The sequence below is a fragment of the Morone saxatilis genome, unplaced genomic scaffold, assembly GCF_004916995.1.
Source record: "Morone saxatilis isolate NCDOM2014 unplaced genomic scaffold, NCSU_SB_2.0 Contig23, whole genome shotgun sequence".
Classification (NCBI taxonomy): Eukaryota; Metazoa; Chordata; class Actinopteri; family Moronidae; genus Morone; species Morone saxatilis.
In genome coordinates, this window is record NW_023339796.1 from 17,341,583 (window position 1) to 17,364,786 (window position 23,204).

General features: G+C 38.4%; 3 protein-coding genes across 3 annotated transcripts; all 3 read right to left on the bottom strand.

Annotated features, from left to right (window-relative positions):
* Positions 1-3,984: 3,984 nt before the first annotated feature.
* LOC118335152 (regulator of G-protein signaling 13-like) lies at positions 3,985-5,812 on the bottom strand. Its single transcript, XM_035671361.1, has 5 exons — positions 5,652-5,812; positions 5,489-5,542; positions 5,337-5,398; positions 5,072-5,238; positions 3,985-4,956 (listed from the first exon to the last, which is right to left on the bottom strand). The coding sequence occupies exons 1-5, from the start codon at positions 5,732-5,734 to the stop codon at positions 4,771-4,773; spliced, it is 552 nt and encodes a 183-aa protein (XP_035527254.1). The 5' UTR covers positions 5,735-5,812; the 3' UTR covers positions 3,985-4,770.
* Positions 5,813-11,151: 5,339 nt separating this feature from the next.
* rgs1 (regulator of G protein signaling 1) lies at positions 11,152-12,248 on the bottom strand. The gene is made up of 4 exons (XM_035671065.1): positions 12,238-12,248; positions 11,822-11,901; positions 11,580-11,746; positions 11,152-11,378 (listed from the first exon to the last, which is right to left on the bottom strand). Exons 1-4 carry the CDS (start codon positions 12,246-12,248, stop codon positions 11,202-11,204), a joined length of 435 nt encoding a protein of 144 aa, XP_035526958.1. The 3' UTR covers positions 11,152-11,201.
* Positions 12,249-16,103: 3,855 nt separating this feature from the next.
* rgs18 (regulator of G protein signaling 18) lies at positions 16,104-20,945 on the bottom strand. Its single transcript, XM_035671064.1, has 5 exons — positions 20,703-20,945; positions 20,075-20,179; positions 19,808-19,869; positions 19,082-19,248; positions 16,104-17,895 (listed from the first exon to the last, which is right to left on the bottom strand). The coding sequence occupies exons 1-5, from the start codon at positions 20,822-20,824 to the stop codon at positions 17,644-17,646; spliced, it is 708 nt and encodes a 235-aa protein (XP_035526957.1). The 5' UTR covers positions 20,825-20,945; the 3' UTR covers positions 16,104-17,643.
* Between the last annotated feature and the right edge of the window lie 2,259 nt (positions 20,946-23,204).

Here is a 23,204-nt window from a genome sequence, read left to right on the forward strand (position 1 = left end):
TTTTAAAAATAAGTGAAAAAATGTGGTTGTGAAACTGATACATTTTAGTGAATTTTAGAAAATCCGGCTTCTTTACTCTTCCTGGCTTTGTTTCAATAAAATATCTGAAAAAAGTGAAACTGCATCAGAAAAGTTATCTCACCCATGTTGACTTAAAAACTCAGAAAGGGACCATATGAGTTAATACGAACCTTTTTGTAGGACACATGACTGATTAATAGGGTCATTGCTGAGGAAGTAGTATAAACACAGGAAGAGCAGAGAAGCAAAACAGAATATCTAGGTCTGCTTTCGCATGAGTGTTACACCATTACCTACATAAAACCAACGTAATCACACGTACTTATGACACAGGGACTAGAATATGCAACAAGGTGTTACTGTTTGATCTGTGAGGACAACTCCGCATGGGTCAGCACCCTCTTTGATCATCGCCATCGTCATTTTAAGCTTTTGTAGTCTATGTGACTCTCACAAATAATTTAGTGAAAATATGCACCATATAAAACTCTGCTATTCTAAATTAAGAAGTTATATAACCTCTATTATACTGTAGATATAAATATAGACCCTAGATTTGCATGATAGGCTTTGAGCATTGAAGTCACTTGGGTATATATGCAGCTATGGCAGCCAACAGAAAAAGGTTTTACAATGTCTCATTTGCAATTCACATTGGTGAAGCCTGTATAATTGGGTTTAACATAATAAAATGAATGTTAACATGCATGGTAAAGTAGGTTTTCTTTGTGTGCTTTAGCTTCCTCTTGCAGTCCAAAGACCTGCTGGACTAAAGACTCTGTATTCAGGTTTCCCTATCTTCCAACTCAGGCATCCTGGGATAGATTTTATAGACAGAAGACCAAGCCGCCAAGAAGAGCGCCAGTCTTTGCAGCCAATTTAACCAAATGGCATCCGTCAAGTGATGCACACTGGCCCAAAATGACTTTTTCCCATATGCAATGTATATTGTGACAGTATGTGAAGCGTCTGTAAAACAAAACAAAAATGTATACATTCATCCAGATAATTTCTTTAGAGCGGGAAATGTTTTTTTGGCTTCATGTGCCACTGAGCAACTTTCATAGCCCACCATCAGATCAAAATGTGCCCAATACTTTGGTTTATGACCAAATACCTACAAAACAAATGACATCTCCATCATCCTCAGCTGTATATAAACTTGTAAACATTGTAGCCTGCCTGCTAAACATCAGTAAGCATTGGCATTGTGAGGTGAGCATGTTAACGTGCTAATGTTAGCTCGAAGTACCATAGGGCTGACGTACAGTTCACCGTGGTCTCACAGAGCTGCTGTCTGACTCTTTGTCTGGTTTCTCTGTGCTGCTTTGCCATATCAAACCCTGTGTGAACCCAGTTGTCCTTCTGTTTATACTTACATTTTGTAACAAACTACTGTACTTTATGTATTCAAATGATTGTTTTAATCTTAAAGATTTAATTGGTTATAACACTGATGGTATTTGACTCATCACCTCATGTTTGACTGAAAGAGATTTTTATCTGATGGAAAATTTCCACGTTGGAACATTTTTTCACCTGCGACTGAAATAGACCTAAAACAAAGCCTCCTTTGTGGAACTGGTCGAGCAACATCACACAGTAATCCAGTGACCTCTTGTATACAACCCATGTGGTTCCAAAAGGATGACTTCTGTCTTATGACACACATGGCAGTTAAACCTTTGGCTTTCAAAAAATACAATTCAGTTTCAATGACTGAATGAGTAGTATGTAGTATGTAGTGGATATCCTCAAAGTTTTACACCAGTGATTTGTAGATATGTGTCATTGCATGAAAACTCCTGTGTCTCTGATGTGACCTCATTTTGTTGGTTTTTTTACAGCTTCTCATGGTCATATGACTAATCTATCGCATGATCATCTTGTTACTAATAAATAGAGCCAGTGCAAAAGAGGAAATGATGACCAGTCAGGCAATGATCCATTCACGTCAGTTTAACACTTAAGCTGCATCTGAGTTAAAAAAAGCCTAACGACCTGTGTTAAAAATAAAAAGGATGCTGAAAGCTTTTTTGGCCAAAACACAAAATAAATGTGGTGCCTTTATACTGACAGGTTTTTGTCTATTACTCTCTATTATTTGTTGATTGTGCTTTTGGCTAAGCATGTGTGCTTATAGAAGGATGAACGAGTGAGATTAAAAGAGGATGTAAGCAGTTCTTAACACTTCTCCTTATTTTCTATAACCTTTAACGGAGTGATACTTGATGTGTTCCCATAGATAAACTTCCTTTTTGGGGCTTTTTTTGTGATACAAACGCAGTTTCAGTTTTAAACCTTTCTGTTCCTTTGAGAACAATTTGTAAAGGTGACGTCTGATTGCTACACTATAGTGATAAATGAAAGACTGAATTGTAAAACAAAGGCTGAATGACTCGTAGAATGAGAAGTGCTTGAAACACATTCAAAAGCATGAAAGGCTAATGGCTGATGAAAGAGGACTCACTGTGGTCCTAGCTGTCAACCCTTTAAACCTCATTGATCCTCATTTCCTTATTTCAAATTGTAGTTGTACCCTCAAAGTTCCCAAATATACCAAGTGTATAAGGCTGAATGTTGGGGGAATTCACGACAACGTGATGTACGAAAGAAACATTTCATTTCAATTTGACTGAATTGCACAGCCATTAAAAACAGTCTTTGGTTTCACTCAGTGTAAATACTGCTGCTTCAGTGAGGAGCAGTGACAGCAGAGACTAAAGTACATAGTGTCAGATAATGTGAAATCCAATCTTGAGGCTGTTTAACCAGGGTATGAACTATGGGGGAGCCAGAGGGAGCTTGGCTCCTCTTAATAAGAGATGAGCTCTTCAGAAAACATGGTTTGTGAATTATTGGGGTCGTAAAATTAGAATATTATTGATGTATAATTCCTGCATTAGGGTGATTCCTCATTAAATTCACTTTAATAAAGATACAGAAATGCATGCTGTTCTTGCACCTTTGATTGCAATTTTATAAACTTCACTCACTTTACTCTAACATCTTTCTCAGTGCCACCCATTCATTTCTCTGTTTTGTAGTCAGAATACTGTAAGTGAGCTACCCAGAAGGCCATGGTATAGTTCGCACACTGTGTTTAATGGAAAAAAAAAGGGGGAAACTGTATGTTAAGGGTTATTGAAAATATTTTGGAAAATATTTGCTTTCTTGCTGACAGATTGATACCCATTTCAAATATGCTTAGTATGGTATTGCCAGCTGCTGGTTAGCTTAGTTCAGACTGAAAACAAGGAAACAGCTAGCCTGGCACGGTTCAAAGCTATTCTATTTTTGTATGATTCAAACATATGAGATATAAAGTGTAAATTACACGCGTTTGAAAAAAAGGATATAGTATAACATGTTAATTAGTGAGATATAGAGGTGATCGTAGATACATTTTTAAGCCTTTGGAAACAGCCAGACTAGTTCTTCCAATTGTTGTGCTAAGCTAAGCTAACTGGATGCTGGCTGTAGCTTTATATTTACAAATACGAGAGTGGGTAATCTTCTCATCTAACTCTCAGCAAGAAAACGAATAAGCGTATTTTCCAAAAATGTCAAAATGTTTCTCTAAGTGAAGTTTGAAATGTATCAACAAGGATATGTTTCAGACATATGAAGAACTGTACACTGTGCAGTATTGGAGAGAGTATGAGTAAGCACTCCTGTGCTGCTGTAGACATGTCTAAACTCAAAAACCACCAGGCGGTAAATAACGTAACTGTGAGTAAATATGTGAATGAACTAAAAAATGACTGAATGACTGAATGAATGAATGAATGAACTGTGACTAAGTTACTTCCAGGATTCTTAAGGTGATGTGTATCTAGATTGATGGGAACTTGACCTCCTTTGTGCCTGTCTGTCTATCTATCTGTACATCTGTACATCTGTACATCTGTACATCTGTACATCTTTACATCTGTACATATAAAATTATTTGTCAGATTTCAATGCCAGTGTAATATTTTGTTTATTAAATATGTACAAATCCATCTTAATATTTACATTCATAACATTGTGATAAACTGTGGAACACATTTTAATATATAGCTTATAACTAATTATTTTAGCTGCAACACATCAGTTATTTCACTGTGACAGCATTGATGTCAGAATGTAAAACCTCTAAATGGATAACACCACACATAAAAATCCACATCTTGCATCTACTTATCTATTGCTTTAGTGAGATAACAAACTTAAGATGGTGTGCAAATGTAGATACCAGCTCATGCACTTGCATCTTGGGTGGAAGTTGTTGTTTGCACCACATACACTTCCTGGCGTCTCTCACAGAAAGTACCCGGTATTTTCACGACATAATCGTGGCATGTCTGGGAAATTTCCTAACTTACAGGGGCTATCACAGCAGCTTCTAGTGATTCATGTACAACTGTAGCTGTAGAACATTTTTGGCTCTGACCCATCTGTTTCCATTATATCAGCTGGTTTTCAACAAACCCTCTTTGTTTTTGTTTTACTACAAAGCTGACCTTCCCTCTCACAGAGTATATGGGCATGGCCAACCTCAAAGCACATCCTCTTCAACTCACAAGTAAGGCACGAATGTGTTGAAAATGAAAAAATGAGTTTTTGGTGCTTTTGGTGTTAACGAATCACCAACAGTCGTCCCAAGATGAGCAAACACACAACACAGCTTCTCTCAGGTAGTCCAGCATTGGGCTTAGGTTCACAGTCCAGTGTCTATAAACACACTGTCTCTGGTATCTGTTTTCTTTACATCTTCACAGATTCTGATGTGGAGTCCAGTAGAGCCTGATAGATGTCAGACCTGAGGAAACGTGGGTAAGAGTCCCTCTCCATTAGCCCATAGACGATCCTCTGGGCATCATCGAAGCACACTCTGGTGGGCGCCTTAATGTTCCGTCTGATCAAGTCTCTGGTCTTGTGATCAATGTTGATCTGGAAGCATAGGAAAAATAATGAGGACCATAAATTCAAAAGTAGAAGCAGAGGTGGTGCATATTGTGAAGAGAACTGTAAATCTGTCTGCATTACAAGAAACCTCTGCACATACCTCTCTCACAGCCTCAGCTTGAATGTAGCGTTTAAAGATCTTTTTTGCCCTGGAGGACATCCTGAAGGAAGATTTGATCTTCTTGTAGTCCTCACACATCAGCCAAAACTCTATGTTTTCATCACTGAACTCTGACTTCAAGAAGGCCTGGAATATCTTCATGCCATCTACACACATGAACACAAAATGAACAGCAGTTAGACAGTGTTGAGGAAGAATACTGACTATGAAACTTGACTATGGGACTATGTATTGATAAACTCACATTTGGATGATAGAAGTCTCTCTAGTGAGTGTGACCACTGGGACATCTCCTCGTAACAAAGCCTGCAAGAGAGGGGTGCGGTGTCAGTCACATAAGCAACAAGTATGTCAGCAGTTTGATATTTAGTTTCCAAAGAAGTTTTCTTCACTTACCCATCCGTTTTAGGGTGTTGACACGATCTAAGTCGACACTTCATGTTTCCTCCCCTGGTTAACCAAACACATTTATTTTACTAGCATGTTCTTCTTGAGGTTAATCAGCCATGACACAAAAAAGTAGATCAGTGCAGTGCATCAGTTATAATAAAATGCTTACCTGTCTTTTCCCCTGTCCTTGTTGTCAGCATCCATAGTTAAGTGCTGAAGCTGCCTTGGTGGTGATGTGACTAGACTTGGCATGGCAACAATACTGTATACATGTGTGACTGTGTTGATTGAGATCCGCGTCTGCCACTGTGTCCTCTTAGCATCAACTTATATATGCACAGCAGAAGTCTGAAATGAGGTTGGTGCATAGTGTCACAACATCATTGTGAACTAACCACAGAAAAAGAGGAAGTTGGGTATGACGCAAACTTGTGCAGACTGTAATGATAGCTGCCTGACTGTACTGTACTTTGATCTGCATCATTACTTGTTTGGCTTAAAGTCTGGCGATGCAAATTGGGTTGTGGAAAATTCTGCAGCAGATAGGCAAATGCTTTAGTCTTTATTCCAGTCTGCCTCAAGAACCAATGCCACTGTTTTAGGTTTTGTAAACACATTGTGACCTAAATGCTGAGACTATTTCAGTACTCTCACAGCAAAATGTAAGTAAAACAAGTAAAGATGTCCTCTTAAGTTTAAGCACTTTATATTAGTGAAAAAGCTAATGATTGCATCTGTGCAGGAAAGAAACAGTGGCATCCTGTCACTTACAACTACACCTTTCACAACATCACATTTCCTTTAAAGTGAAACTATAGTACTATTGATAGAAGAAATAAGACATTTGGCCTTTAACAAGTTTAAAAGTTGAACTTATAATCAATAAAATGCACCCTTGCTCAATTTAATACACCCAGGGGCCTTTACTGCTATTCACTGTATTAAGACTCTTTCCTCCTTTGCTACTGTTACTCTAAGTTTTAACATTTACCATCATCTTATAATTGTCACTTATAGTGGCGGTGCCAGCTGCTCAGCCAAAGTTACATAGTCTTACTTTAAGATGCTCTCACATTATGGTGCAATCACACTAAATGCATTGTGTTCTTTGGTTTCATAAGTCTCTCAGCTCCTGTACCGCACCTGTCTAGAAATGACAAATTGTTGTATTATATTTGTAATATTCATATTTGTTTCTTCAGTAATACCTTAGCATACATGTAATGTATTCCTTCAACATCTCTGTGGGGGGCACACTATTGACTTAGGAAAACTAACATGCAATTCTCTGAAGTTAGCATTTCTGACCTCGCTTGAATCTTGTTTTGCCTCTGACAGAAAAATACCCTTAAACCACACAAGAACAACACAAGTTCAGTCTTGCTTTGGGTCAGTTTGAATGTTCTCTTTCAGCTAAAGACTTGTTATATAACTTAAATCATGTGTTTCTTTTCATTTTCTTGTTTGATACTTGACAGTGGAGTCAGATAGAAAATACACAGGGAAACAGAGAGGGGGATGATATGAAACTAAAGGTCACCCACCGGAACCAAAGCAGGGACACTGTGGTTGTGTGGTATTCGTCTTACCCCTCGGTGTTTCCACTTTAGAAAGATTTGAAGTTTATACATACAGGAGGTATAATGAGATCTCTGTGTCACATAGGTAAAACAAGATATCAGTGGCTTAAAGCTCTGGTGTAATATCGGGAAATCTATTTTATCATCTTAATATCTTTTCACTGTAGAGATTAGAAGATTCAGCTCTAACTTGTATGTCAACATCAAGTAAAACCACTAATATCACTAATACACCGTTTTCACAGCAGCCATTTTGACATTGAAATAGTAGGGTAAAACACAGGTGTTACCAGTGATTACTAATTAAGGCTTGTTCCATTTAGTGTAGCAGAGATTTTTCAGTGAACTAACATGCACAACAGCAGTACAGTGGTCCTGTTTGACCTGAATGGAATAGAACCTTAAATAGAAGCTCCCCCTCTGTCTGACTGCAGACTGCACATGCCCTTACAGAGTGGTAATTCAGGACTGTTTCATTCACTTCCTGCTACAGTGTTCACAGGAAAAAAAACAAAGCTCTCACCTGTCATTTGAACATTTCCCCTTAATGGAACCGTTTTTAAAAGAAAATGTAATCAGTCCTCTGTTTTTCTTTGGTTTATAAATGTCTCAGGTGCAAGTCCTGTCCTTTCTGCTCTGTACCAGTGATGTTAGCAATGTCACACTGCAGATCTGTTTTTTTATGACTGATACTCAAGCTGTCCATAATTATCTGCTTGTATCAAATTTGAGATTCAATTCTAATCCATGTACATCTCAGCTCTTGAGTCAAAAAACATCTATCACAAAGCTGCTCAAGGGGGGTCCTTCAGAAATCAATACTTAGATTCTTAAAAAATTTGATTTCCTGAATATATGTCAACCTTATCACATCTTCTTTATAGTTCACATTGTCACATCTTTAATATGGACAATATGTAATAAAACAAATCTATGCCACTATGTGTATCATTTCTAGTATTTCCTACGCCTTATTATGTAAGAAATACACTGTGGAAGTCAGCAGTGGATACCACTTCCAAAAACCTCCTGACCCACCTTTTTGTCAATCAAGCCATCTGTGTCGAGATCTGAAGCTCAAGAAAACTTAAACATAAAAATTTAAAGAGCAGTGTTTATCCCTGCAAATCTGGAAACTTTCATACATGCTTTCCTCCGTATCTCGTGTGGACTAATTTACTGTAATACTATCTACAACTGCAGTTGTTAATGTTGTTGCTGCACTAAAAATCCATATTACTGTTGAATCCCTTCAGTAGTGACCTGCATATTTTAGTATCAATTTGAACCTTTTACTGTGTCATTTTTAAGCACATATAAGTCTGGCTCTCACTTGAGCACTGAGGAGCACAGGTGATGTAGCCTTAGCTATTAGGGCCCCCAGACTAACAGACAGACCAACATTTTCCTCCCTGGAGCTGCTATATGGCTAAAAACTTGAGTGACCTCACCATTATCCATAGGCCTGTCTGTTCTGTATCTGTTCAACCAACTAAATTATTTGTATTCCTGTCCGTACTCAGAGTGAGTGGGGCTTGACCCAGATGTTCCGATATAATTTTTTCCTTTCTGATACCTCAACTTTTTTGTATCGGCCGATGCTGAGTACCAATCTAATACATGTGCGTTAAAAGACAGCTATACTGTATATATAGTGTCATCATATACTCTCATGAAACTCACTCAGCTTTATTAAAAACCCTCCTGTGGAGATGAATCATTAAACTCAGATGTAGGTTGAGCACAGAGAAACTTTCCCCCCTTATTTGAAAATAGCCTTCTAGTGTTAAACTCTGCACATAAATCCTTTTGCACAGTTCTGAGACTTTCTACAGAATTTTATCACTTTTACTTTTTATGTTGTAATTTACTTTATCCTGATTTATTTGATCTACCATGCCTGCCATTGTATTGTACTGCTTTGCTTTCTGGATTTACAGCTGCATTATTACATATTCATAATGTAGCTTTGACAACACTAGATGTAGGCATGATGTTGACAGTGATGAACACCTTCAAACTTTCAAGCAAGTTTCAAGTCTCTACAATTTCCATACTGTTGTGGAACAATTGAAAACCATAGCAACACATTTAAGTGTGTACAAGAATGCATATACATTTTCAGGAAATGCAGAGAACATGCAGTTTGGAGTGAATGCATGAGCAAAAGCATGTTTAAAAAGTGGAAAGACCCATTAAGAAGTTTAAGTGTGCTATAGAATATATAGCATATGTTTAGTTTAACAAGCTGCAAGCCTGATGAATGTATAGTGTCACATAAAATATGGTGTTTAAGAAAACTTAATGAGCTGCTGTTTTGTCACATTGTCCATGTTAATGTTAGTTTGTTTGACAGGAAATGTGAATTGTGTCAGAACGCAGATGTTGATGGCTTGCTGTGGTGACAAAAACTGTTATCTCAGAAATGTTCTTTATCGGAGACAACACCCGTCTGTGGGTTTCCTCTATCAACTGTTGTCACTGTGAGAGTTATAACTTTTCTGAGTTTCTTTCATTTTTATGTCTTCCTCATTTCCTGCTAGCAATGTCTGCTGCAGTTATGCTGCGCGTTGCTATGCGTCATAACGACAAACGCAGACAAAACACTTTTTTTTCATAGTACCCAACAAACTCAACCCTTTCTCCCACAAAGAGGTGATTGCAACCAGAGTTGTCTAAACGAGGGGAAGTTGTGGCGAGCTGTCTGCACAACACAAGCACAGCAGCACCTTAAAATAAATACCGTACATTTAATGCCGCCAACACAAACAGAACAAAATGTTCGTCTAACACCCAGTAGTCACATGGAGAAACCCCGCTGTGCCTACTTCCACTTTCCAAACTCAAAAACACACCAGACAATGAACACCTTATAGTTGTACATGCAAAAGGAGAACAATGTAACTGTAGCATTTTATGCTTCGTGTTTAATTTAAATCCTGCATGCTGAGTTTACCCTCATTTGGGGATCTGAACATTATGCCTAAAAGTTGGTGTCTTGGGAACACAGCTTTGTTGTGCTCTTTTGCATTTGCATACTTTTTACATAGACGATTATATAAGCTTGTAATTTTCACAATGTGGTTCATACTATTTAATACCAACACTAATCTTCCTTTGAAGGAATGTATACATACAGGACAATGAACTAAGCTAGAGATGATTTTTCCATCACATGGACAAGTTCACAGATTTTTTTTGGTGATGAATGAATCCGCCTGGCAACATGAAACCAACTGAATTGCCACTGAAACTGCCCTTCCACCCACCCCTATGTGTCTGGCATTTCAGGCAAATTTAACACCAGACTGATTCATACAGTTCCTCTTCACAAAATCCTTAATGCACCAACTTATTTTAACCGCAGCTGAGAGGTTGCAGAAATACCCCACACAAAGTAAGAGGAAGTGTGAAGCCTTTTTTTCTTCCTTTTTCTTCTTGTCTTCTTGTTTACTGAATGATGTTGCTTGAAGGACTCTGTTGCCATCTGGTGTATCTTTTGACCAATGACCATATTGCAGTATACAGTCTTCTCTTACAGCAGCAGGTGAGGCGATTTGCATTACATTCAAAAGGACCACACCCAAATGTCATTCAACTGAGTATATTTAGTTTTAGATATTTCAAAAACTACAAAGTAAATGAAAAAGGAAACATTTGACAGAGCAAGAAACTGAGACAGATGTTTAACAATACACTCACATTTTTATTTGTATGTGAAAGTTGAATTTCTTAGAGCATATTAGGATTTATGTTTGAATAATCAATTAGATAAAGTGTTGATAATACTTTACAATAAAGAAATTATTTTTTATTATTAACCTCATAGGGTGGAGGAGAAATAGATAATTATAGAAGAATTATGTGCACAGTCTCTTTAAAGAGTTTTTTTTTATTTTATTTTTTTTACCTTAACATAATTAAAGAGATAAAGTATAATACAACCCACAAATTCTCTTAAGCTGTAACTGTCTACTGAATCACACAGGTTGGGAAAAGCTATTTCTGCTACACTTAGGATCTGGATTGTATGGCATGAACCCGTTATCCACACTGAAATGAAAGAGTGCTACAGCAGATCAGAGTTGGAGAGAAGATTTCGTGAGCCTCCATCTGAGAGGCTATCAGTTTTAAAACAGTCACCTTGAATCGGTTCTCCTCAGGAGTCCCTGATAGATGTCAGATTTTAGGAACCGCGGGTAGCAATCCCTGGCCATCAGACTGTAGATAAGCTTCTGTGCTGAATCAAACGAAGTCAGGGTCGGCTGGGAGATGTTCTTTGTTATGTTTTCTCTGGTACCACAATCTATGTTGATCTGGAATCAAACAATATTGCTCAGGGGCGTCTCACTGCAACTCTTTTCATCATCATTCACTATAATATGCACTATAACAGTGCACATAACATTCTGCAATTATACCACAATAAAACTCACAAATACACTGATTTATATCACTATAGGCCGGCTAAATTCAGATTACAATCAATGACCAACTTGTCTTTTTTTTCCAGTTACCTGTTTGGGTGCTTCTGTTTGGACAAACTCTGAGTAAATCCTGTTGGCAGAGGAAATCATCTCGGGGACTGTCTTGATTTTTTTGTACTCCTCACAGGCAAGCCAAAACAGTATGTTCTCCTCGCTGTACTCGGACTTCAGGAACTCACGGAAAGCTATCTGTCCGGCTGGAAATGACAGAGGACATTAAGCAGGTAGCAAGTGTATATACAATCAAATATGTACAATCAGAAGAGACTCACCTTTACAACTGAGGACTTTGTCCACAGACTCACTCCAAGTTTCAACATCCTCCAGTGGATCCTTGGGGAAGCAACACAATCTACCCTTGAAAAGAGCATCAAGATCTATCACTAGCCCAGTTATCTGTAAACTTCACAGCACATACCACCTGCAAACCCAACTTGCAGGCCAAATTATGAATCATTCATACTATGTGACATATTGGATTTTAATATCTCTTGTAAACATTCAGTTTAATGCATTGAGCACCTGACAGCATCCTCCCAGCACTACAAGTCCCTTCACAAATAAAGGCACAATGCAAGGTGAGACTTACAGTGAGTGAAAAACTCCTTGGTATTTTCCACATGGCTGCTGTAAGCTGTTGCCTGCTGAAAATGGTAAAGGCCCAATAATCAAATATGCATTAACTCACTTTATCGCCATCTCCTCGTCCTTTACGAAGGGAGACAGAGATAAGATCCTGCCAGACTGAAGATGGGGTTGTGATTGTTTGGAAATGAGGGAGTCAAGTGACTCAACAAATCTAAATGACCCCCACCCAACATGAATGGAATATATGGAAATCTTTATGCAAAATGGTGTTGTTGGGAGAGACAGGGCATCCTTCCATGTCTGTCGTACCTTGAAGAGAAGAGAACTGGGTTGTGATTTAAGCTGGCCGCACATGTTGTCCAAAACATTGATTATCATTAACATGAATGTGACAATATGAGGTTGGCAGATACGTTCATAGATCACTGAAGAATACATTTTAGATTATTGAATACTTTGTCATCACTTAGTAAGGACATCAGGAATATGGTAACGTAATGGCCTGTTGTGGTATAGCACTGCATTTCAAATTCAGAATAAGATTTAACTAAAGCAATGAGCAATGGTCAGGAAGCATTAGGAGAGATCCTGACCACAAACAAATAACCATAAACAAATTCACTATTAAGGAAAAGGCTCGTCATCATACCATTTGCATATCCCCAGTGTTACTTATTCATCAAGGCGACAAAGAATAAACAAGCAGTGATTTATTAATATGGCTCATATGACATCTTCAGTTCATGTAGGTGATCACTGACTCTTGAAACAAAGGTTGTGATTTGGATTAGATTAGTCAGCCGTGGTGCAAATCTGCACTGGGTTTGGAATAAGGAGAAGTAAACGTCAAAAATCACCATTGCTCATGTGATCTTGTGAGGCTGCCAACGACTTGAGAGAACTCAAGAAGTTTGTATGATTACAAAGTTAGCTGAGTCAGAGTTAAACATACTGTACACTGACTATATAACACTATATCCAATAAATGTGGGTTTAATTACATTGAATGACATAGTTTATCTGACATCTGCATTCAAATATATACACTCATCTGGGTAATTTTTCAAAAGTAAGTGGCTTTTTCGGCTTCATGTGCCACTGAGCAACTTGAATCCAACACTGTATCCAGTTCTCCTATATACATCCATGGTGGTTTCACATTATACGTGTGTCTATTGTCTGCTTTTCAACTTCCATCATTAGATGTTTGATTTCAATGATTTAGTGTCTACTAAAATATGTGTGGCATACTTTGAAAGCGGTTAAATACTGTGTGATAATGTATTCTCGTGATTTAGAATAAATGGATGGAAAAAGATATTTCTGTCATATGATCATGAGCTAGATGTGGAGGATTGTCCTCCGCTTCTATGGGTCTGTTGGTTGTATAGGTCATGTCATACACTGAATCATAAAAAACATATTATCATAAGTATGTCCAGTGCATTATAACCTGTGATGACCTTCCTGACCATTGGTGGAGGCATGATGGGCCCAAACAAACCAAGAATGTAAATCACAGCAGGTGATGGAAAACACCCAGGCTGCCCCTATTTGCATGTGTGTAGATGCACCAGGTCCAGAAATTTGTTTTTCAAAAAAGGCACTGCCAGGAAAGATATGAGTGTCGCCTTTGACTATCCAAGATGTTTTGTCTTGTTGTGATTTAGCCTTTCATGGTCTTACATAAGAAGTTATTCTGATCGGTCAGTGTTACTATCCAAGGACAAAAATGACTCCCTGAATGGGCTCATTTCATAAAACAACATTGATCATTTTCATATTAACATCTACAATGAAATGCATCTCACTAGTGATACAGAATGCACTTCCACTTTGGTTTGTAATTTGTTGATGTCATTTTTTCCACCATACACAGGGTGGCACTCTAGTCCTCTTCAGGTCCCCCATATCTGTTTTAAAACTGTATTATGTGTCCACTTTCTCTGTAACTGACAGGATTGAATTTGGGTGTTTCTCATCGCTGTTGGTCCTGCTTGCTTCATTGATTCGACATGAATAGGGTTTTGACCCTTCTCCTGAAGCTGCTCAGGACCCAGACTGCAGGCCGGGGGTTGGTGTAGGTGCTTCAGTGGTTAGCACTGTTGCCTCACAGCAGGAAGGTTCAAATCCTGTCTGGGGCAGGGCCTTTCTGTGTGGAGTTTGCATGTTTTCCCGTTGTTCGCATGGGTTTCCTCAGGATGCTTTGGTTTCCCCCACTGTCAAAAACATGTATTTTAGGTTGATTTGTGGTCGGTGCCCTTGACCAAGGCAAGGGCTCATGTGACAATAAAGACAACATTTAAATAGATTGCAGATGTAACCTGAAAACCTATTTAACTTAACAGCATGCCTGTGATTCAATTAGTGTAAAAGTCTTTGACCATACTCTACATGTATCATGAAAACAGTGAGCAACAGGGATCCTTAAGTGACCTTCCTTTCTTTTTTTAATGACTTTCACCCTCTCAACAGTAAGTTTGATGATGGCCACTCAATAATATATCTAACCACATAAAGAAAGCTCTCTAAAACACAACTTGAGTTTCAGGAATATTCAGCTATTTATATTTTCTCTTAACAAACTTTCTTTGAAGAAAGTTTCTGTAAAGAAAGGAAACCTGCTACCTATTGATGAATTGAGGGAAGTTGTCCATTAGGCATTAAATTGTATCTTTCTTCCCCCACAACAGGTCCCTCTCAAAATGCTCCCAGCACTTCAGTGGAAGTAGAGTATACAAATTCTCACCTTGAGACTTTGCGGCCTTCTGTTTGCAGTTACAATGAAATGCATTTTGGTCTGTCAATATCTTTGCAGGCCATCAGCATCAAGTGCAAACTGTTTTGTAAGGGGAACATTTTACAACTCAATATCTGAGCCTGGGAGTCAGCAAATCTATTACCAAATTTGGCTCATGTAGAGTTAGATAAAGGCTTTTGAGATGGGACAAACTGGTTCTTTAAATGGGAACGTTTGGTGTAAAAGTTTGGATAACAGAGCCCAAAGGGGCAAAACTTCTGACAGACTTTGGATTAGATTGAGGAATCTTTTAAAAAGAATCCCATTTGTTTGACAAAATCTGCGTAAACCTCCACTATTAGACACCTTACAATAAATCTTTTTGTTTTAAACTCCTCTGAGACTGGTATTCATCTTGTTTTACAAGCCTCATATCTCCAGGCAAACTGCTTTCTTACTGTTTTGTTTCCCTTCAGAGGTTCTACAATACATCTTTAACTTGTGGATGATTTCAGAGGCTTTTAGCGCAGACTGAGTCACAAATTTAAATACCAATGGGAAAGAAACAAGAAATCTGCCAGCAAATTCTTAGCGGGCAACTAATCTTAAGCTGTGATGAATTTGGCAGGCTAGCTGAGCTCCTACCTTTGTTAACACATCATTACATTTCCCTTTCCTTTTCCGACTATTTGTGTGAGAAGACAGCAGGAACTGCAGTATACACATGCCACTGTCGTCTAGATGGATGCATAATTAATGTGAACTGCGAGGTATTCCACGCAGGTTTTTGTAAAATGGCAGTAACTTGGGCTGAGATGGACTTTATCCCTCTGAAGGCTACTAGAAACCCTGACATGTGTGTTAATGAGCTAAACCATCTCTGTGTGTATTTGTTTATACAGCTTTCTGCTGCATACATGTACAGCACTGGTATACATTTATTTCTGCATACATACGCAAGAGTTTGGAGGCAAACATTTCAAATTAATATGTATTTGTCTTTGTAAGAAGTATAGCTTGTGCATACATATACAGTAACATGAATAATTCTGTGCTGGAATGGTTTGTGTTGATAAGGTCCATTAATTTTTCAGTGATTTGGAATAGGTAGCTACACACAATCACAATTTTCCCCACTAGTGTACATATATTATTGCTCCATTTGTCACATTTAGATGTGGTCATTCAGACTAATTAATGACAAAAAAATGGCCTCATTAAAACAGTTTTTAGAATAAAGAGTTTATTTGAGTTACTCAACACATATTATAGTATATACATTTTACAAAAGCAAGGCAACACATATGATCATAGTAATACTTAAATTATATTAGATGGTAGCAAACTGAAAAACAGCAATCATAATTAATATAATGATATAATATTAGTATTCAAATAAGACACATGCATTTTCTGTGTGTGAAAATGGGATATGTTTTAATCAATAACAGAAATGAGAGATGTATATCCCTCGTTAAAAAGTTTCAGTGCTATGCAGTCACCTAGGCTGCAGGCTTTCACCACAAGTTAGTCTGGTGTGGGGGGGTTGGACAGTGCGAGGGATAAAATCATGAATCCGTTTTAATGAGATATGGTCAAATTAGCTTCTATGCCATCAACTGTGTTAATGTTGTATAAGGTGCTATTGCTGTATTGGAAGACAAAATAATTGAAGCATAATGTTTCTAAAGTCAGGAGAGAGGCTTCAGTGTGGCTGCCTGTATGGCTGGTTGAATACTGTCAGTAGCAGGGAGGCACTTCAGCTGAGAGTCTGTCCCCAACCATCCCATTGTCATTCCAGTTTAGCAAGATTTGAGAAAATATATAAACCATCAATAAAGGTTTGATCCACAAGCAGTGCAGTGTCTCTTAGAAAGAGAATGGATAAATTGTTCCCCCAGTGCTGAAGAATGATCTGGTTTTATTACATGGCCACAGAGAATACTCAATTCTGATTGGCTGGAAGGTGTCCATTATTTTCAGGTAACCACATGGCTCTGGCACAGTGGCTTCATAACCTTTTTTAAATTTATTCTTATAGCTTAAAGGCTAATGATGTCAGCTGTTATCCAACTGTGTAGTATCGTACTTAAAGGAATAGTTCAAAATCTTATGTGCTTATTCACTTTCTTGCCTCTCATGTCTGTACGGTAGATATAAAGGAACTGCCAGCAGCCGGTTAGCTTAGCATAATGACTGGAAACAAGGGGGAAACCGCTAGCTAAACTTCCTTGTGTGTACTGTGAGGTTGTCTGGAATCCAGCACACACTTGAGGATATTACTGTGCCAAGAAACAGTCCAACACATAACCCCTGTAACACCTCATTGTGACATTTTTACTCTAAAAAGACATACAGTAACATGGCTATTAGTGAGTGCTGGTAGGTGGATTTTGTACCCATTGGAGTTCATCCCTCTGCTTCCAGTCTTTATGCTAAGCTAAGCTAATATAGCTTCATATTTACCATACATACATATACATAGTTATATCAATCTTCTCACATACCTCTCAGCAAGAATGCTAATAAATATTTCCCAAAATGTTGAACTATACTTTTGCATTTTTCTCACTGGCAAGCTACAACAGTACTATGTAAGTAAAATAATCCAGTGACCTTTGTGGTTATAAAAGAAGCAAACCTGTGGATAATAAGCCTCTGCAACACATATTACGTTTCAACAACTGTGTTGCAAATCAAGGATTATCTCAAATATAATTATCAGTTTCACAGAGTGAGCTGCTACGCCTGCAATGTTTCAATGCGTTACCAGGCCGAAGGTTCAGTTGCCTCGCCTCTCTCGTTGAACACACAGGAGCGTGACCTTCTGCGAAACATGGTGGCCCCCGGGCCTTTCCTTCTGGTGATACGCAGATAAATGTCAGAGTGGAGGAACCTGGGGTAGGAGTCCTTTTTCATCAGGCTGTAGACTTTCATCTGGGCTGCTTCAAAACAGCTCTTTGTGGGCTGGGCTATGCTCTTCTGGATGGCCATCTTGGTGTTGTAGTCAATGTTGACCTAAGTGGAAGAAAATTAAGTCACAATGAAAAAACATGCAGAATTACTGACATGCCGTATCAACTACATTCAAATCTATACTAATGGAATATTAGAAACACACACTTTTGTCTCTGTCTAAGGCCTAGTGGAATTGTTGTCAACTGAGAATATATCAGATGCTGACGAGAAGAAAGGGGAAACCCCAAGATCCACAGCGAGAGCAGTGTAAAGTAGAACCACTTGAAACAGTGTAGAAAATCTACATTTGCATGAGTTCACTCAACAACTAAAATGAAGCACATTTTAGACTGTAAAGGTGTTTGTCTGTGCTTGTTCTCTTGAGAAATGAATTTAGATTTATTAAGGCTCACAAAAGCAACAGTATCAGTGACACACAGCCATCAGCTCCCTGGATTTCATCATAGATACTTTTGTGAATTATTGTTTGTTTAAAAATAGGACAATGGAAGGCTGTGAATGGTATTTGAACAATTGTTCTTCTTTAAAAGACCAGCAGTGATGAAGCTTCTCACACAGCAATAAAAATAATCGCCCCTAACACACCTCTCAAAATATTCACAAGTGTGAAACTGCATCTCCCACCATCAGTATTGAAGGTTACATTCGTTTACATTTGGGTCTCCCTGGAGATCACTCAAGTTGGTAAACTCTCTCATGACAGCATGCTCTGAAAAGCTTCTAATCTTTCACATGTACACATACACTCATCTTAGACTGAAAATGTGTGGGTGACGCTCTCTCCAGTTCTGCAGAGGAATGTCAAAACCTCAAACCAGACACCCAACTCTTTAACGGACAGATCTGCTGCAGGGCTTAAAAGCATATCTAGTGGTGGTCGCATCATCCTTGCTAAGGGAATGGAAACCTTTGAAACCGCTACTGTCTTCCACAGAAATAACCCGACCTGCTTTTGCAGAGGTGCATGCACTAGATGCGTGACCTCAGTGAGATGCTGCTACTCCTAACGATTGTTCACAAAGGTCATCCTGCTGCAGGCTCATGACTATGCAGTGCTTTTGAATTCGCCCACTGTTATTTTTATTACAATGACATTAATATTTTAAACCTCGGTGACAAATAAGCCAAAGAAAATACTAAACCAGCAGGCGTTGTTTGAGGATTTATCCTATTTTGCAGCATTACCCCCATGCAGATTATGGTAAATAAATATGATATGCCGTACCTCTTTAGGGGCTTCCGATTCAATAAAAACTGTATAAATATATTTGGCTTTGGACAGTAGCTTTGTCTCAGAATCAATGGTCTTGTATTCTTCACAGGCCAACCAGAACTCAATGTTTTCCTCACTGAACTCTGTCCTGAGGAACTGAGAGAAGGTTTCCACCCCATCTGAAAAAGAGAAACACTGTTAGTTACTGGAATGACGTAACACAAAGACAGACAACTGTTCAAAACAAAATATGTATTTTCTGAGCCTGTTGGGTCAATGAAGCTCACATTTGAATGTAGCAGGATGTGTTAAGGAGACATTCCATAGCTTCCTTACCCTAAAGTCACTAAAATGGCCCTACTATACAAACAATTCAAATATATACAAATCATTAATAGCTTAAAAATACTTTTTGCAATTATTGTCTTCATTATATGCCTCTGACTACATTAACCATTCCCCAATGAGCACATAGAGTGGTTTACAATGTTTCACTGTGGCACTAAAGTGCAACTTCTGTGATTATGAGGAAGTTGCACAGTTTCTGTATTACTAGCTGTGCTAACAAACATTAAAAGATGTAGTGAAACTCTCACTGCTCTCTCCATTACCTATTTATTGCCTCTAGCACTCCTTAACAGTTTACAATTCAAATAGAGCAAGTTGTTTGACAGCAGAAGAAACTGTTTTGGACAGCAATTTGACACATTTTTGAGAAGTTTGGGGCATTAAACTGACCTGAGTGCTTTAGCAGTTCTTCAAAGGAGTCGCTCCATTGCAAAGCTGCCTCTGGTGAGATGCTGCAAAAAAAGAAATCAGAGATGCGGTCAGCCCTTCCCTAATGATGCAGCAAAAAATGTTTAGGATTCTCATGAGACGTCTACATGCCATGTTTGTAGAAGGGTGCAATGAGTTATGGAGGGTGCTGGAATCTGAGGTTAATAATGAATAATACTTGTCAAAAACAGCATTGCCTATATATGAAATTAATGGATTTTGCCTTACTTGCTTGGTGTCGTATTTGTCTTTTTATGGGGACTGACGTTTTCATGAGAGCCTGACTTGGTGAGAAAAAGGCTTAGTCGGCTCTTCCTCTCCTTGTCTTTCTGTCTGCAAACAGAGAAGAAAATACATCAAGTTCCACGAACTGTCTGTACATGCAACTGTGACACTGTTAGCAAATTATTCTAAGTATTAGAAGTACTCCTTACGGACACATTTCTGAAGTGGCTTACGTGACCCGCTATGAATTACACAACATATTTGTGGTACAAGTCACATTAGCACATGTCTTTTAACTAAAAAGCAGCAGAGACTCATCATGGAGGACAGCAGCTTTTAAAAGTATCACAGCCCTAGTGTCAGCTGTGGTGGCCTTGAATGATACTATATTATACAGAAACATCACATCTCTCTATTATAATGGAGTTGTGGTGCTCTTGAGTAAAATCTTTACTTTTCAACACAGAAAGAAACTGTTGCTTAATCTCTTCCCTCGTGATAAAAAGTTGCACTACTCAGATTTCTGATATTAGCTGCAACAATTACTAAAGCACAAAAAGAAATTACTCATTCCCAAACAAAGTAAACATTAAAGAAAACACATGAAAATAACTGAGGTTCACACACCAACCTGCTACTATCGTCCTTCATCTTTGGTGCCTGCAAGTCTTCTGGACCAAGCATTTTGAAATATGCTTCCTCCTTCGGGGCCATGTAGTTGAATTGAGGAAATAGAAAAAGAAGCGTCTCCATGCTGTTCTGTCTGTATCTGGCGTGCAAAGCGGCAGGCCACAAATAGCTCTCTGAAAATATTTTAACCCATCACTCGATGAACCACCTCATCTTTTATAAACCCTGTTCGCATTTCATTTCCCATACCTTTTGCTCTACTTCCTGTAACGGTACAACCACTTACTGCTAACAGCTCCATCAGTGAAACAGAAAACCCCCTGGGTTCAACATCCTGTCAACTGTTTACTTAGAAATTTGAAAAAGAAAGCTGCTCATTCATTGATTTCATGAATTTTTTGTTTGTTTTTGCTTGAGGTATGAGTATTAGGACACATTGTTAGCTTGTTCTGAGTCTGACGCATTGTACTGAAGCAATTATGACCTAATAACCCGGGTTACGTAAAAACAACTGGTGTCCGAATTTTGGTCAGTTTCTGTGGTGTTTACTCACTCTCACTGCTGCAATGGGATTATACAGTTGACATTGTTGTATGAATCATATTAAGCTAGTTGATAAATGTCTTCTGTAAGTGTGAGATCCTGGGCATTATAAGAGCGATTCTGTAATTCGACTTCCACCACCAGCAAGGCCAGACTGCAGAGATGGAAAGAATGAAATGTAATGAATAATAAAAATGTGTCTGTGCAGAGCCTGGGCTTAACTCTTTCCAGAACATCAGAGCCTTAATGGAGAAAGACAAACTCACTGTGACACAGTGGAAGCAAACATGGATTAGGTGCATTCTGGGGCAGATGGAGACAAATGTGATCTCTCTGTTAAAGATACCAGAAAAAAACCTTGACAATGTTTCTTTAGTTCTGACAATAAATAAATAAATAAAAATAATAAAAATAATAAAGTGCTGGAAGAAAAAAGCAGCAAGTCTGCCGTGATGAACAAGTCATAGTCTGGCAATGTCCCCCTCATCAAAAAAAGTGATTTTCTTATTGTTGAATCGCTTGAATGTTTAAACTTCACTGTGCAGAATGAGGTTTATGCAGAGTTTAACATTACAAGGCTGTTTTATTTCTGTGTGTAGGATTTAGTGGCATCTAGTGGTGTAGCTTCAGATTACAACCTCCTCACCTCACCGCCAAACTACTGTGGCCATGAATCCCCCTATGTAAAGCCAGTGTGTGGTTTGTCCGTTCTGGGCTACTGTAGAAACATGGTGGTTCAACATGGTGGAACAGCTCATTCTAAGGTAACAAAAATATGATTCTTATTTTCAGGTGATTATACACTAATGAAAACATACTTATAAATATTATATTGCAAGTTTTCCATCCTAAATGTTACACTCTGGACCTTGATGTGTGTGCATGAAAATGACTTTGTGACATCACAACTGGTTTGGAAGACAGTCCTGGTCCAGTGTCATGTGGAAACCTGAAGCCACAATTAAGATTATGATACCACAAAGTTTCAGTGTAAATAAATAAGATAATAAGCCTGTATTTGGCCAAAACAAACATCCCCATAGGGCTTAAGACCACATTAGATGGACTAAACATATGTCAAGGTCTATTTTTGGGCAGTTAACGATCGTGACTGGCCAACCTGATTTGGTGCAAAAAACCCAATACGACATTGTTACATTATGCTCACGCAAGAGGAGGAGAAATGTTGGTGGTTGGGGTAAGATTATTAAGATAAACTACAACAACAAAAGAAAAGTAGACTTAATAAAACACCTAAAGAGCCACCACAGAGCAGAGTTCAGAGAGTTTGCTAATGCTAGCAAAAGTAACAACTGACCTCCGCTGTAGAAAGTTTTAAGAGTACAGGCACATATGTATTAACCATATGCGTGCAGACACATATGATTTCATCCCTTTAATGATCATTATGAGAATTTATTTCTATTTAATATTGTGCTCTTAGGCCTAAAGCAAGTTGACTGTAAAGGTGTCGTTATTTCAGTAAATCTAAAAACACTAATTAGTTGTTCAGTTTTTTTCATGTGTTAGCCCAACCCTCCAACGGTCATACACCTGTGCAACTTCGGGCTAAATCTAGGCCTTTCTCTTTCCTCACATTAAAAGCAACACCCACTGATTAAAATAGACAAATTCTTTACTGCAAATGCATGTATGCAGCTACAGCCCAGGGGGCCGATAAACCGAAGCTGCAGTATCCTTTCCCTTCAGGTAAACAGTGGACTGCTGCATCACTGAAACCAAATTAAACAGCAGTCATTTAGCTTTGCTGTATGTATTTGCCTCTTGTCAACATACCAGATGAGAGAACCACCAAAATCAATACACACACAGAGCCAAGAAGGTTCCCCGCCAGCTGGGCACAAAAGATTAGGTTTGTGTTATGTGATCATTTTGAAATAATATTCCCATTTACAGTTTTAATTATGTATCTATTTCACCAGCACCAGGTCTTGTGCTT

Bases quoted from the DNA above. Each gene is read 5' to 3' on its own strand.
- LOC118335152 (XM_035671361.1), bottom strand. From the start codon at position 5,734: ATGCCAAGTCTAGTCACATCACCACCAAGGCAGCTTCAGCACTTAACT. The intron at 5,543-5,651 runs GTAAGCATTTTA...TTGGTTAACCAG, and splicing joins AAGGACAGGGGAAAAGACAG to GGGAGGAAACATGAAGTGTC. The intron at 4,957-5,071 runs GTATGTGCAGAG...CTATGCTTCCAG, and splicing joins AAGCTGAGGCTGTGAGAGAG to ATCAACATTGATCACAAGAC.
- rgs1 (XM_035671065.1), bottom strand. The intron at 11,747-11,821 runs GTGAGTCTCTTC...TGTCATTTCCAG, and splicing joins CAAAGTCCTCAGTTGTAAAG to CCGGACAGATAGCTTTCCGT. The intron at 11,379-11,579 runs GTAACTGGAAAA...GTTTGATTCCAG, and splicing joins AAACAGAAGCACCCAAACAG to ATCAACATAGATTGTGGTAC.
- rgs18 (XM_035671064.1), bottom strand. From the start codon at position 20,824: ATGGAGACGCTTCTTTTTCTATTTCCTCAATTCAACTACATGGCCCCG. The intron at 20,180-20,702 runs GTTGGTGTGTGA...CTCTGTTTGCAG, and splicing joins ATGAAGGACGATAGTAGCAG to ACAGAAAGACAAGGAGAGGA. The intron at 17,896-19,081 runs GTACGGCATATC...TCTTCCACTTAG, and splicing joins AATCGGAAGCCCCTAAAGAG to GTCAACATTGACTACAACAC.